Source organism: Artemia sp. Qi Xiang Cuo, chromosome 15 (assembly GCF_049724085.1).
Source record: "Artemia sp. Qi Xiang Cuo chromosome 15, ASM4972408v1, whole genome shotgun sequence".
In the NCBI taxonomy this organism is placed as follows: domain Eukaryota; kingdom Metazoa; phylum Arthropoda; class Branchiopoda; order Anostraca; family Artemiidae; genus Artemia; species Artemia sp. Qi Xiang Cuo.
This window is the reverse complement of record NC_142808.1, coordinates 3,453,881-3,467,421: the sequence shown is the minus strand read 5'-3', so window position 1 is coordinate 3,467,421 and position 13,541 is coordinate 3,453,881. Positions and strand designations below refer to the sequence as shown.

Sequence of the window (13,541 nt, the reverse complement as noted above, 5' to 3'; positions counted from 1 at the left end):
TTAATCTATAGCTGCGGCTAATGGTGGTCCAAAAATCATCAAACGCACTCGAGGTTGGGCGGTTAGAAAAAATAAAAAAACATTGGAATTTATCACTCTTCAACTGTAACACAAACGACTCAAATACCATTTCTTTATAAACCGACATATCACTTTTTACCGTTACCTTAATATCCGAGCGAACATACGCTGCCAATCCCCCATGTTGACGAAGCTCCCGATTTTTGGTGAATAAAGAGTATCCAGGAATCCGCAGCAATTCAGAATTATGCTTGTTAAGCCAGGTTTCCGTAAGGCCTATTACCTGAAATACAGAGAGACTAGATATATCATTAATAAAATCAAAGCTGGAATTCAACCCTTGGCAATTTATATGGAAAATACTGATCTGCTTCTCATCCCCCGGCTCTCCGAAGGGACATCACTCAAAAACACATACCTTGAATCCTCACATGCCAGCCGACAGCATCCACCAGGATCAACGTTCTCACTCAAAATTTCATTATATCTTTCAAAACTTACTTTTTTACTTTCCAACTCCTTAAAATCAGGTGTACCTGGAGGTGATTCATTCATTCTAACCAATTCTTACAAGAAACCTTGCGTGCGAAAGAGGGAACCAATAAAACATATAAAATGTCCACGGCATTCGGTTACAAAAAACAACACATAAAAAAAAAACAAATTCCAATTTACTCCCAACCATCTGGTCATTCATAAATAATGTCAATATTCTTTTCCAAAATAGAACTATATTATCGAACCAAATTCCGGTCGCAGTTAACGGGCATTGGTAATTTTCACCAAAACACATACAACAAAGAAACAAAAACAAATTTATTCTGAAGAATCTGCAGTCTTTTAATATTTGAAGAAAAATTAGATGCATAAATACAGCAACCATAAACAATAAAATGATGAAAAACAGTATGATATATATTTCTTAAAACAGTTAAAGGTAACACGTGTTTCAAACGCCGCATCGCTCCAAGACCTCGTGCAAGTTTAGAAGAAATCATATTTATGTGTTTCTTACCAAAATTATTATCAACATAAAACTCCAATATATATTTTCAAAAACCTGTGAAAGCGACAAATTTTCAAATACTATAGAAGCACTATTTACAATTTTTCCTATCCTACTAAAAATCATAAAAGTATTAACGTCTTAGAAGTATTAACAGCAAGGTAACTCAAGGAGGTAAACACCAAAAGGTTTTCCAGTGTTCGGTTTGCTTTATCCACTAGTTCTTCCAGTGACCGTGCAGAAATCGTCAAAACAGTATCATCTGCAAATGCTGTAACAGTTGCTTTAGGCATGTAGAAACTCAAAGTATTGACGTATGCAAGAAAGAGTAACAGACCCAGGACTGAGCCCTGTGGAACTCTAAATTTTATAGGATAGACCGCTAACAATGTTATCTAGCATTACTTTTGTTGACCTTCCATACAAATATGATTTAAACCAATCCAAACAAACATCTTGTATCCCCAGACAAGACAGGCGACACAGTAACAACACAAAATCCACAGTGTTAAAGGCTTTTTTGAAGTCGACAAAGATCGTTAAAGGAAGAAAACCTTTTACTAGAGCTCCATTGACTACATACAGAATATGGTAAACAGCATGACTAGTAGAATGTTTACCGTAGAATCCAAATTGGCTGTCACACAATATTCCTAGTCTAACCAAATATTCATAGAATCTCCTGTGAATTATTTTTTCATAGATTTCAGAAAAAATAGGTAATAACGAAATCGGTAGCCAATTCAACAGTTGTTGTTTGTTGCCCCCTTTATACAATGGTATTACCTTTGCCAGTTTAAGACCACTAGGGAATTCACCGGTCTGGCGTGATAGATTTATTAAATCAATTAGACAAGGTAATATATAAACTAGGATAGCATTTACAGCTCTAAGATTAAGTCCATCTATTCCGGCCGTGTTGGACTTTAGTCCTTTCACTGTGCTCTCGATCTCCTTTGCTGTGCGCTTCTCGAACGAAAAAATGCGCCCTTCGCCTCGATTATCAATAAAGATTCTGCAGATGTCCTCGAGACTTTTTAGCTACGTCTTCCTTAATAATTGTTCCAGTGTTCATGAAATATTCTCCAAATTAATCTGCCATCTCCCGTTAATAAGTGATTTCACTTCCGTTCACCAACAGACTCTTTAGTTCATCATTACCGTTAGTCATCCCTTTTAAAACCTCATTTATTAGTCGCCAGGTTTCTTTTGCATCACCACTTTTACCATCAAACGCAGAAGCATAATGTACTTTTTTCTCACTGCGACGCGTATGCTTAACTTTGTTTCTCACTCGCTTAAATTCTTCAAATAAACTCACATTTTCCGGGCTCTGTAAATGTTCTTCAAAAAGCTGGTTTCGCATTTCCATCATTTTAAGCAATTCTGTGGTCACCCATGACTTTCATGGCTCATTTTTGTTTTTCCTCATCTTCTTGGGAGGACAAGACGCCTTATATACCGGTAAGGGAATATTCATAAACTTGTTAAATGCTGTGGTTGCATTTTCCTCTTTAATAACTTCATCCCATGCTATAGTACTAACTTGCTCTTTCAGATTTCTCATGTTATTATTTCTCATATCTCTATAAACTCTCTTACTTAGGTTTTTAGCCGAAGTTTTAATACTATGTATCATACAAATAATCGAGAGGTGGGCAGAAGCAGGTTGAAGGAGAATATCACAGAATGCTTGTCTCAATAGATTTGAAGAAACAAATATGTTATCAATTAATGATGCTGACTGATCAGTGATACGGGAAAGAATCATATTCACTGGGTACAAATCATAAGATAACGCAAGATTTAAAAATTCTAAATTAAAACCATTTAAATTCAATAAATCGAAGTTAAAATCACCCAGAATAACGCACTCTGATCGACTAGACTGATCCCTACTTAAAAACTGATCAAACTCCTGAAAAAATTCCTCCAGATGAGCACCAGGGGGTCTATAAACCAGACAAACAATTAAATTTTTACCATTATCTATTTCAATCTCAATAGAAAAAATTTCAATCTTACCTTCATTCCATAAATAAAGGTCCTCCCTTTCCTTAAAATTCAATCCCTCTCTCATCAAAAATGCAAGTCCCCCGCGCCCCATTGACTGCCGCACAACCGATTAGGGTCTTATAGGCGATTGCTTTTGGAAAGACCAGCACAGGTCGGGTGCAGCCAAGAATTACAATTTGGACATTTGAATGAGCCAGATTTATAATTTCTATAACATTCGCCACAAGGGTTGGTAATGACATTTCTAGTCAAAATAGCCTAATGAACATTTCTCCAGTTTCTCTCGTCTTTGGCTTAATAATTAAAATATACGATTCCAATTTATTAGCTCTAATTAGTATCTTTTGGATTATTTCAACATCTCCCTCAACATTTCATGAATTTTCAAATAAATGTCTTTCACTGTTCCCGAGTATATCAACTTGTTATACAGTAGAGCAACAAAAATAGCTAAGGTAAAATAGTAATAGAAACAAAATACTGTAACTATTCTCGGATTGTATAATGTTTTTTTAAACATTGATCATCCAAGTTGGTTCTTGGAGTCCTGTAATAATAATACCTCTACAGCACTGCTTTGCAGTGCAGTCAGTTGTTTTTTCGGCTATGTAGGAAGGGACTTGAACCCTTTGTCTTCAAGAGATGCCAAAGAGAGATTCTAAAAGTGTACTGTTTGGCTGAAGGTTAAGTGGCTATCTAAAAGAAGCCAGAGCTGTCTATGTTGTCACTATATGACATCACAGGCTAAAGTTCTAAGCAATATTAAGCTATTTAACAGATTGTAGGATGAGGCAAAACCCCTGTTAGGGGTATTGCAAGATTCATTAATAAAGGTGGGTCAAACTTTCAGAAATAGATCTACAGCTTAAATAATGAGTTATGGCCAATTCCAATGAAATTTGACCCCCACCCCAATGGTTAGCCCAAATTCCCTCCTCCAGCAATGGTGTAGTTTTTACTTGCATTAACAAAAAAATTTGCAACAACAAATATTTATTATAAAAAATTAGCTTTCAATATTATCTTAGCTGTCAAATCTTGTCCCAGGATTAAAGAAGTTAAGAATGTCCTAGTAAAAATAGAAAACTTCAGCTTTACTTTACAGATAGATTGTATATTAAACTTATCGTATGTTTAAAGTTTGTTTAATAGAGGTATATAATTCTAAAAACTGCCATTTAAGCAACAGGACCAGGAACGTCATAGGGGGGGAGGCGTTGGTGGCTTCGTTTTCCTTGCCAAATTTTAAATGATGATAGAAAAATTAGGGGCAGATGCCGCTGATTGTTGCTGCTTGCTACCTGTGTTTTTCTTTGGTTATGAGGGGGAGGGGGATAACCAGAAACAGTAGTTTGAGAATATTATCTATCTTAGAAAATTAGTAATAAATGATAATCAATTCATTGCATATGGCTTGCTTCCCTGCTCTTATTTAGCTAGAGGGCAAAGACGGCTCTCTCCTCCTCTTTCCTCTTCAGAAAAGTCCTCAAAGTAAGTGTCAAGTTAATTTCTGGCAGCAGACAATTTCTTCCTCCCCTCTCTTCCATCAGAATTTTTTTTTTAGCTGTGTGTGCTTTTTGTTCTAAATTTCCCACCCCAGGTGAATTCACACCTCGCCCTCTCACTCACCTCTAATATTTACTGAAAGGATTGCCAGAAAATTTTGAAGCTTAATATGTCTCTCTCTCTCTCTCTCTCCTCTGCCTCTCTGTCTCTCCTGTTTTGCTCATATACTCATTTGGCGTTTTTTTAGTCTGTTATTCTTCTTTTCTTCTGCTTATTGTAGACCTGTTGTTTTTAAGCTTTACCTCTTTGGTTTGTCATGGTAGTCGATTTTAACTTCATTATTTTATTTGTCACACTTATTCATACACATGCTACCCCATCTCAATAAGATTTTTCTAAAGAACTCCTTCTTTCTAAGTCTTAGTCTGCCATGTTTCTCATTTACTGGGGGGTTCAAATCGCCCTTTTCTGACCCTCAGATAAATTGCGGGATGCAGCTAGTCTTATTAAAAAATCTTTGGCTTTTACGATTCTCATGCAATCAATCTGTTTTGAAGAATCTTTTTTCTCCCCTCCTTCCTTAAGAAAAATAAATCCACATGTAACTACTTGGATTACTTATTGTGTTTTATTACATAAACTCTAAAGTATTTTTGAAGCTTCTTCTTACTAAGAAATTCCGGTTTCATCTATGTAAACTATAGCCTATTTTTAGGTCAAAAGTGTTTCATCGCTGTTTTTAATTTTAGGTTTCGATTCACCCTATGTTGGCTTATGTTGCTTGGCTCGTATCAATGATACGTATTTAGTTAATATTAAAGCAAGCTCCATCACTACTACGGTACATGACTGTGCTAATAATTTCTCTTTACCTTGCAGGAATGAAGTTGAAAATTATGCCAAAACTACTGATGTTGAAATCTAATCCTTGTAGTCCGATGTTTATTCGCCTTTTTTCGAAATCACCTCAATGTTTGGCCACCCATTTTAAATTCCAACCCGAAACAGCTCATCTTGATGGAGAAACTGCAAAAATGAATCTCTTCCAAGCTGTCAATAATGCTCTTGACATTGCCCTAGCTAAAGATCCATCAGCCGTGGTCTTCGGGGAAGATGTATCATTTGGAGGGGTTTTCAGATGTACAATTGGTTTACAAGAAAAATATGGTAAAGACCGTGTTTTCAATACCCCTTTATGTGAGCAAGGAATTGCAGGCTTTGGTATTGGTCTTGCAACAACAGGGGCCACAGCTATTGCCGAAATTCAATTTGGTGATTATATACTGCCAGCTTTTGATCAGATCTGTAACGAAGCTGCTAAATTCCGTTACAGAAGTGGTAATCTCTGGGAATGTGGAAAACTTACAATCAGATCACCTATCAGTGCTGTTGGCCATGGTGCATTATACCATTCTCAATCACCAGAAGCTTTTTTCAGTCACTGTCCAGGGCTTAGGATTGTGATCCCACGAAGTCCCATAAAAGCAAAAGGATTGTTGCTTTCATCAATTAGAACTGCAGATCCTGTTTTGTTTTTTGAGCCAAAAGTTTTATATAGATCAGCTGTTGAGGAAGTTCCAGTCCAAGATTATATGTTGCCTTTGTCTAAGGCCGATTTAGTTGCTGAAGGAGATGATGTTACCCTAGTTGGATGGGGCACACAAGTTCATGTTTTGAAGGAAGTGGCTGAAATGGCTCAAGAGAAATTGGGTGTGAAATGTGATGTTATAGATCTGGTGTCAATTTTGCCTTGGGATAAAGATACTGTATTTAATTCTGTTAAGAAGACAGGGAGACTTCTTATTGCTCATGAGGCACCATTGACGTCAGGTTTTGGTGCAGAAGTTGCTGCAGCTGTACAAGAGGCGTGTTTTCTAAGTTTAGAAGCCCCAATTCAAAGGGTGTGTGGATTTGACACTCCATTTCCGCATGTCTTTGAGCCATTTTATATCCCTGATAAATGGAGATGTTTCGATGCAGTAAACAAACTTGTCAGATTTTAAAATAATGTTTATAAATAGCATTTTTGCGTAAGAGTTGAGATGATATGTTGACTGGATTTAAGAACTAACCTCCTAAATTATAAGCAATACTTTTGCCCTGTTAAATAGCAGGCTAACTGATAGTTTCAATACAATTTCGAGAAGCCTCTTGAAAATCTGATCAGAAATCTCTGGAGAATCCTGTAAAAGAATAAATAATGGTAGCAGTAAATTTCGAGAAAACGAACTAAACCTCCTAAATTATAAGCTATATTTTTGCTCTGTTAAAATAGTAGGCTAACTGATAGTTTCAATACAATTTCTAAAGCCCTCTTAAAATCTTTTCAGAAATCTCTGGAGAATCCTGTAAAAGAATAAATAATAGTAGCAGTAAATTTCTAGAAAACGAACTAAACTCCTAAATTAAAACGAACTAAACTTCTAATGCAAAAAGCATTTGGTTGTGTGTATCTATGTGGCTGACTTCACATTGTGTCTTCGCCATAGATTTGAGTTATCATATTACTGATTTTACGATTGTGTCTTCAATAATTAGAAAAATGTGTTGTCGACATTGTATACAAGTATCTGTGCACAGAAATTTTCTTCTATGAAAGGTAATATGATTCTCTCGTCAGACCAGGACCGTATCCAGAATTTTTGTTTGGAGAGAGGGGGCCTACAAGCAAACTTTAGAAACGCGTAAAAAATTTGTTTGTGTGCATTTTTGTTACGTTTTTACGAGTCGGGCTAACATTTTGGGGGAGGGGAGGTCAAACACCCTAACCACCCACCCGCCCCCTGATACGGCTTTGCATCAGATAAAGATGGAGACATAAATTCTAATACAAAAAAGGTGCTTCCTTTTTATCCAGCACAACGTCGAGAATTGAAGTTAGGTTAATAATAAATGAAATATACCAAAATATGATGAAAATATAATAGTTTAGTTAAAAAATCATGGAAACTACAACAAAGAACTATGGAATTATATTAAATACCCAACCTAACCTAAATACCATCTCTACATACTAAATATTTAATACAAATATACCTACAATGTAGATTTCAACTGAGCCTAAGCTAATTGTCTGCGTATACAGACCGTATAAACCGGTTATTGTCTGATCTTCACGATCCAAATTCTGGGATGTGATCTGGCTAACAAGGAAGTACCCAAAAAAGGGCATTGTGGCTTGAAATTGCATTTTTTTTTTAGACAGCTGTCTAAGCATCGCAACCTCCTTAATTACTTTTATTATGCTTATTCGTTATTGTTGATAATATTGAGAAATTATCCCAATGTTTCGTTGTATATTTCCTGTTAAGTAGATACAATATCCGGTGACATGGCATTGCTTATAGTAATTTAGGCCCACCCAGTGAATATCATTGCACAAAGTAGTACAGTGAAGACATTTTTGAAAAAAAAGCTAGGACATTTGTCTCTTAATTTCGTTATTGAGAAAAATTTGCAGTATAAGCTGTGGTAAAGGTTACATTTGGTTTTTATAGTTTAGAAAATTCAAGTCTAATGTAAATGATTCTAGTTCAATTGAGAAAAAAGCCTAGAGATACATCGGCTAGAAATTAGCATAATTCCAGTTAAAAAACACTTTATGAAGTAATTTCTAGCAGCCAACCTTTCCTTACCAATAGTACTGGTAAGGAAACCTTTCCTTTCAACGTAGAGTAACCTGAAAAATATTTTTCATTTGGAAGTTTCTTTAAAATACCTTTAGAAATTCACCCATGATCCTTTGTAAGATTTTCCGATTCAAATAATTCCAATTCAGCAATGTTATTTGGGTTAAATCCTAATAGCCATCTTTTTTCTTACCAGTATCCATTGTAAGATCTTCCAGTGGGATTCTAATTGCAAATGGGAGTGGGTTTTTTTCATTTAAGAAAGCTGATTTTTCAGTTTTGTTCTAAAAATCACTTTAGTCATGTGACATTGTAAATAAAAAATATATGCAAATTGTAATGATTGGGACAAAAATTTAACCTGATTGAAATCGATATGCAGTGATGACTGTATTCGCCGTCACTTATCCAATGTCTTGCGATTTTCCCATTGTTTTCCCTATAATTTGTCATTTTCTTGCTGTTCTAGGAAATTACCCATTGTCCTAGTAAAATGCAACTATGCATACTTGCCTTCCGGTTGCCCTCCCTCCTTTTATCACCATCATCAATAGTCAAATTTTCCCTGTAACTTTTTGTTAAAACTTGCATTTACTGTTCATTTACTGATTGACTACTTTTGATTTATTATTAACGAGAAAAAAAATGCTTAAATGAAAATTTGATCGTCGATCGTAATGGATTATTTGTTATATGTTTCTCTTTGCAAAAGCAGTGGCGTCAATTCACGAAGATGTAGGAGGGGGGGATAAATACATTTTTCAAAATTTAGGGAGGACAATTTTGACTTCTTTTCATTAAAAATACCCAAAGAAGAATTTTTCAATGGAAATACCCCCCTCCCCCCAAAAAAATATTTTGAAAATCTCCCATTGACGCCACTGTATAAAACAACTGATAAAAAAAACTGATATATTTTTACTATTAGAATCGCAAAAAAAGACTATTGTGTTGGCTACTTTTATTTTTGATGTTTTTGTTGAGAAACTCTTCAAAACAACACAAAATATGACGGAGTGTATAATGAAAAAGAAAAGTTTTTTATTCATTAAAATTAGCAAAGAGGAGAAGAAAGGAATATAAGTGCAAAAATCTTATTATTTGAGCATATAGGACCATTCTCAGTTTTTTTTTTTTTTTTTTTTTTTTTTTTTTTTTTTTTTTTTTTTTGCTGTTTGTCAACCAACGGCAACATCTGAATATGTGACTTTAGAATTTACAAGAACTTGATTGATAATACCTGAATGATAGAGATACAGAAAGCACGTTCTTCTCAAAACGAAACAAGATTGATTATTATGAGCATATATAGCTAAAAAAAAAAAAAAAAAAAAAAAGTGAGTATCCACCATTTGGAAATGGAAACGATAGCAGGGATTGATGGTAATTACCTCCTGGAACGTAGACTTGGTGAATTGGTCTATTAAACAGTGGTTGAGCTGAACTGGAATTTATTCAGTTCTAGTCGTAAATATTGGATCAGGGAGCTGCATTAGACCTTGTTGAAACAAAGAGTATAATTAGAAGGCTAATGGGCCAAATTACAAGATTTTGTCATGCGACAATATTAACCTAAATTTTAAGAGAAGAAAAGGGAATTTTGATTCATTGGCTCTAGGATTAGAAGATTCTCAGGGGGGGGGCTATTTCATCTTGAAATATACCTGGCTATCTTAAATTTTTTTTTTATTTGGCTTATTTTCAATTTAATTTTTTTTTCTGGGGGAAATTTGGTGTGTTTAGCTACTGGTATATATATATATATATATATATATATATATATATATATATATATATATATATATATATATATATATATATATATATATATATATATATATATATATATATATATATTTATATACATATATATATAGCTGTTTTAAATTAGAATATTCAATTGCAAATAATAAAATTGAATCTTTGTCATACCCTGGTTGTTATGTTTCATAATGTGATCTTTGCAATGTGTTCTTCTTTCAGATTATTTTACAAAATCAGAAGGCCAAGGCTTATTCATAGGAAATGTCTCTTAACTAGGACTAAAGATTCTCTTTTTAATATAGTGTTCGCCAGTTATTTTGTTGTCTTGTTAGATAATTTATCGTAAATAAAATTAGCTATTTAGATTCTTATTTTTATAAATAGTAATTTTCATCTTTCTCTTAGCTGATACATTCTTATGATGAATGAGTATTCCGACACCAAAACTGTGTACCATAACCCATATAGCTCAGACTATTTTAATGATACTGGTGAGGAATAACATGGAATAATCATGAAAGTTGGACTTTTCTAGATATGCTATTTTTAACGTTGCCAGTTTCATTCAGTGGCATATAATTTAAACGAACCACCATACTGTCTTCTTGTTCTAGTTGTTTGCTATTAACAAGTCGCACCAGTAGTTTGTATTATGTGGTTATGTACCATATTTAAAAGTAACGCAACCCAACCATACAGCTTCCTGCAGAAAGGCCGAAAAGCTATTTTGAAACGTCTACATACTTGTTATCTGTACATGCTCTATTTGGACTACTCAATCATTTGGATGTTTTGCAAGGTATCGAAACTACGTCCTGAGCTTAGAATTTTGGGAGAAGTTTATGTGTTTGGGTTCTGTCATATTGAACGGGTCCAGGTTCTCATAAGAGATTCACAATTTGATGTAATTTGTTTTCAATGGTCTAAAAAAAAAATCTAGATAAGCTGGTGCAACAGGTAGATAAAATAATGTCATAAACTTCTTCAGATAAAACGACTTCACCACAAACTTCATTAAAAAACTTGAACTTTTCACATTTGTTTTTCCTTGTACAAGTTTTGTCTTCGTTGAAGTGAGCACTATTTAGCGTTTCGGATAACTTCTGAAATTACGTGGCACTAGCGAACTTAACATTAGCTACTGGTGCTATTTAGCGAAGTTCGGACAACTCTTCATAGATATGTCAATTTTGAAAGAGGTGGGCTAAGAACCAGTTCTTGGTCGATTTTATCATTTGGAATATGGGATGTGCACACACTCTTAGGGATGAAAGAAAGAATTTTTAGCATGATTTTTTGAAGAATTCCTGTCAAATTTGTGTAATAATGGGACAAATGGCTAGAAATAATAAAACTGATTATTGAATAGAAGCCAGATTATTGTGCTGATTCAATTGATGAAGTGAATTTGTCAGAACTGTTTTGAAAGGTATTAAACTAGGCTTCTATTAAGTATAATTTAGGATATTTTGACCGCTTGCTTCTCTTCCAGTTTCTTTATTTACTTTATATAGCCCTTATGGCTATAGCTTCGAGGGAAATAATATCAGGGCTATTTTGGTCCCTGGTCATCAAGACCAGGGGCGTCCTGAGGCTCATTTTATTGGGGAAGGCATAGGGGTTTTGAGCCGTACTCATGTTAATTTCTGCTCGTTTTGAGTTTGACTCGGTTATTTTATTGTAATTTCTGTTCGTTTTCGGTTTCATTTATTTATCGATGGTGACTTGTGGTAGTTTGACGCTTTGTAGATTATTTGATTTTATTTTTGCTCATTTTTTTGTTTAATGGAGTTCTTTACTTTTCTTTGAAAAAACTCCTGTGCTTATTTCTAACTCAGCTCCATATATCCTTCGTTCTTCACATAATATCTGCATTCCTCCTGTCCCTACAATAGGGTCAGATTTCAATCCCCTCATTGCTTGTCAACAGGTCTGGAATTCCCTACCTTTTCCAGTACAGAGATAACTCTTGTTTGGGACTTTTCAAAGGATTCTTAAGGACCATTTGGTTAAGAATCAAACAGATTAGCGTTTTGTTTTTATGTATTTTTTCCTTCTCCTCTGTGGAGTTGATGTCCCCTGAGTGTTTATTTCATGGTGTATGATGGTCTTCTCTGCGCTTTGATTCCCAGGCCTCAGGTATGGTATCTTTTTAATCATATATGTTCATAAGTTAATTAATTCACATTCATTAACAAATAAATAAATTAAACAACACTTTCACGCTGGAGAAAACCTATTAAGGTTTGCGATCGCGCGAAAGTCCACGTAACTACTTACCTATTAACTCAACTATTTACATAAACCTCAACTATTTATTAAAACTATTATAAATAAACCAAAAATAGATAAACTATAACCTATATATAAAAAAAAATATAGAAAAATAAATAAATAACTGAATTAAAAATAATAATAGATAAATAAAATATAAAAGAAAAATAATAATAACAAATCCAGTCTCCGTCACGCATTATACTCAACTCACTCTCCCCTACCCCACCCTGCCCTTCCAACCTCACCTTAACTCCTACTCACCCGTACCTTCCCAGTCCGCACTTACCTCTCCAGCTCCTCTTCATCCCCAACCGAACCTACCAGTCAAAATAAAATTTAAAAAATTCCCCCCAAAAATTATGTTGTAAATTCTTTTTAAACTGAGGTACGTGCTCCGTTACCCTAATGTTCAATGGTAGTTCATTCCATTCAGATGGACCCAGGTGTTTCAAAAATGAAGACCGGGTACCACGACACAAATCAACAACTATATTTTCACTTTCCCTAGTTCCATAATTATGCAGGTCACTATTAATTTGGTAAAAACTCTTAAAAACATCAGGGGTTAAACCATTCTTACACTGAAACACAAATACTGCAGCTTGGTTATCTCTTATCTGACCTACATTAAAAAGCTTCAGGGACCTAAAACAAGCACATTTGTCATGTGCATCCTGGATATACCTACCGCTTGTTCTAACAGCTTTATTTTGTAGAACTTGCACTCTTCTATAGTTTCATAAGAAGTTACTGCTCCATAGGAGGCAACCGTAGGAGATATATGGATAAACCAACGAATAATATATAGTTAAAAGTATTCTTTGACGGAGAAAGTGCTGCAGACGTCGAAGTATGCCTACCCCACGGGCAATTTTGATGAAATTACGTCACTGTGACACTTCCATGCCAGATGGCAATCAAGATAAAAACCAAGGTAGCGGAGATGATCAACTTGCTGAACTAGATTACCACACAAAGTTACCTGGCCAGACACATCCGGTGGTATACCAACCCTAAAAAACGTCATTGAAAATGTCTTGCGAAAACTTACACACAATAGACTTAATGAAGTGAAAATCTCCAGCCTTTCCAATGCGAGATTCGCTTTTCTCACCAGGTCCTTCACAGATGAGGCAAACACAGTTAAAACGGTATCATCAGCAAACGAGGTAAGACACACATCTTTCAAATAAAGACGCATGAGATCGACGCAGATGAGGTAAAGAAGCGGACCAAACGCTGATCCATGGGGTGATCCACACATCGCTGGAAATGCTGCTGAGCCCACATCATTCAAAGCTACTTTGAGGGATCTCCCATTG

At 34.9% G+C, this 13,541-nt stretch overlaps 1 protein-coding gene across 2 annotated transcripts in view; it reads left to right on the top strand.

Annotated features, from left to right (window-relative positions):
* Positions 1-7,349, top strand: part of BckdhB (Branched chain keto acid dehydrogenase E1 subunit beta) — a 30,736-nt gene extending 23,387 nt beyond the window's left edge. For both annotated transcript variants that reach the window (XM_089100889.1, XM_089100890.1), the window contains exon 2: positions 5,429-7,349. In XM_089100889.1, coding sequence (XP_088957015.1) covers positions 5,431-6,552 — 1,122 coding nt within the window. In that variant the 5' untranslated portion in view covers positions 5,429-5,430 and the 3' untranslated portion in view covers positions 6,553-7,349. The remainder of the gene's footprint in view (positions 1-5,428) is intronic.
* Positions 7,350-13,541: the final 6,192 nt, after the last annotated feature.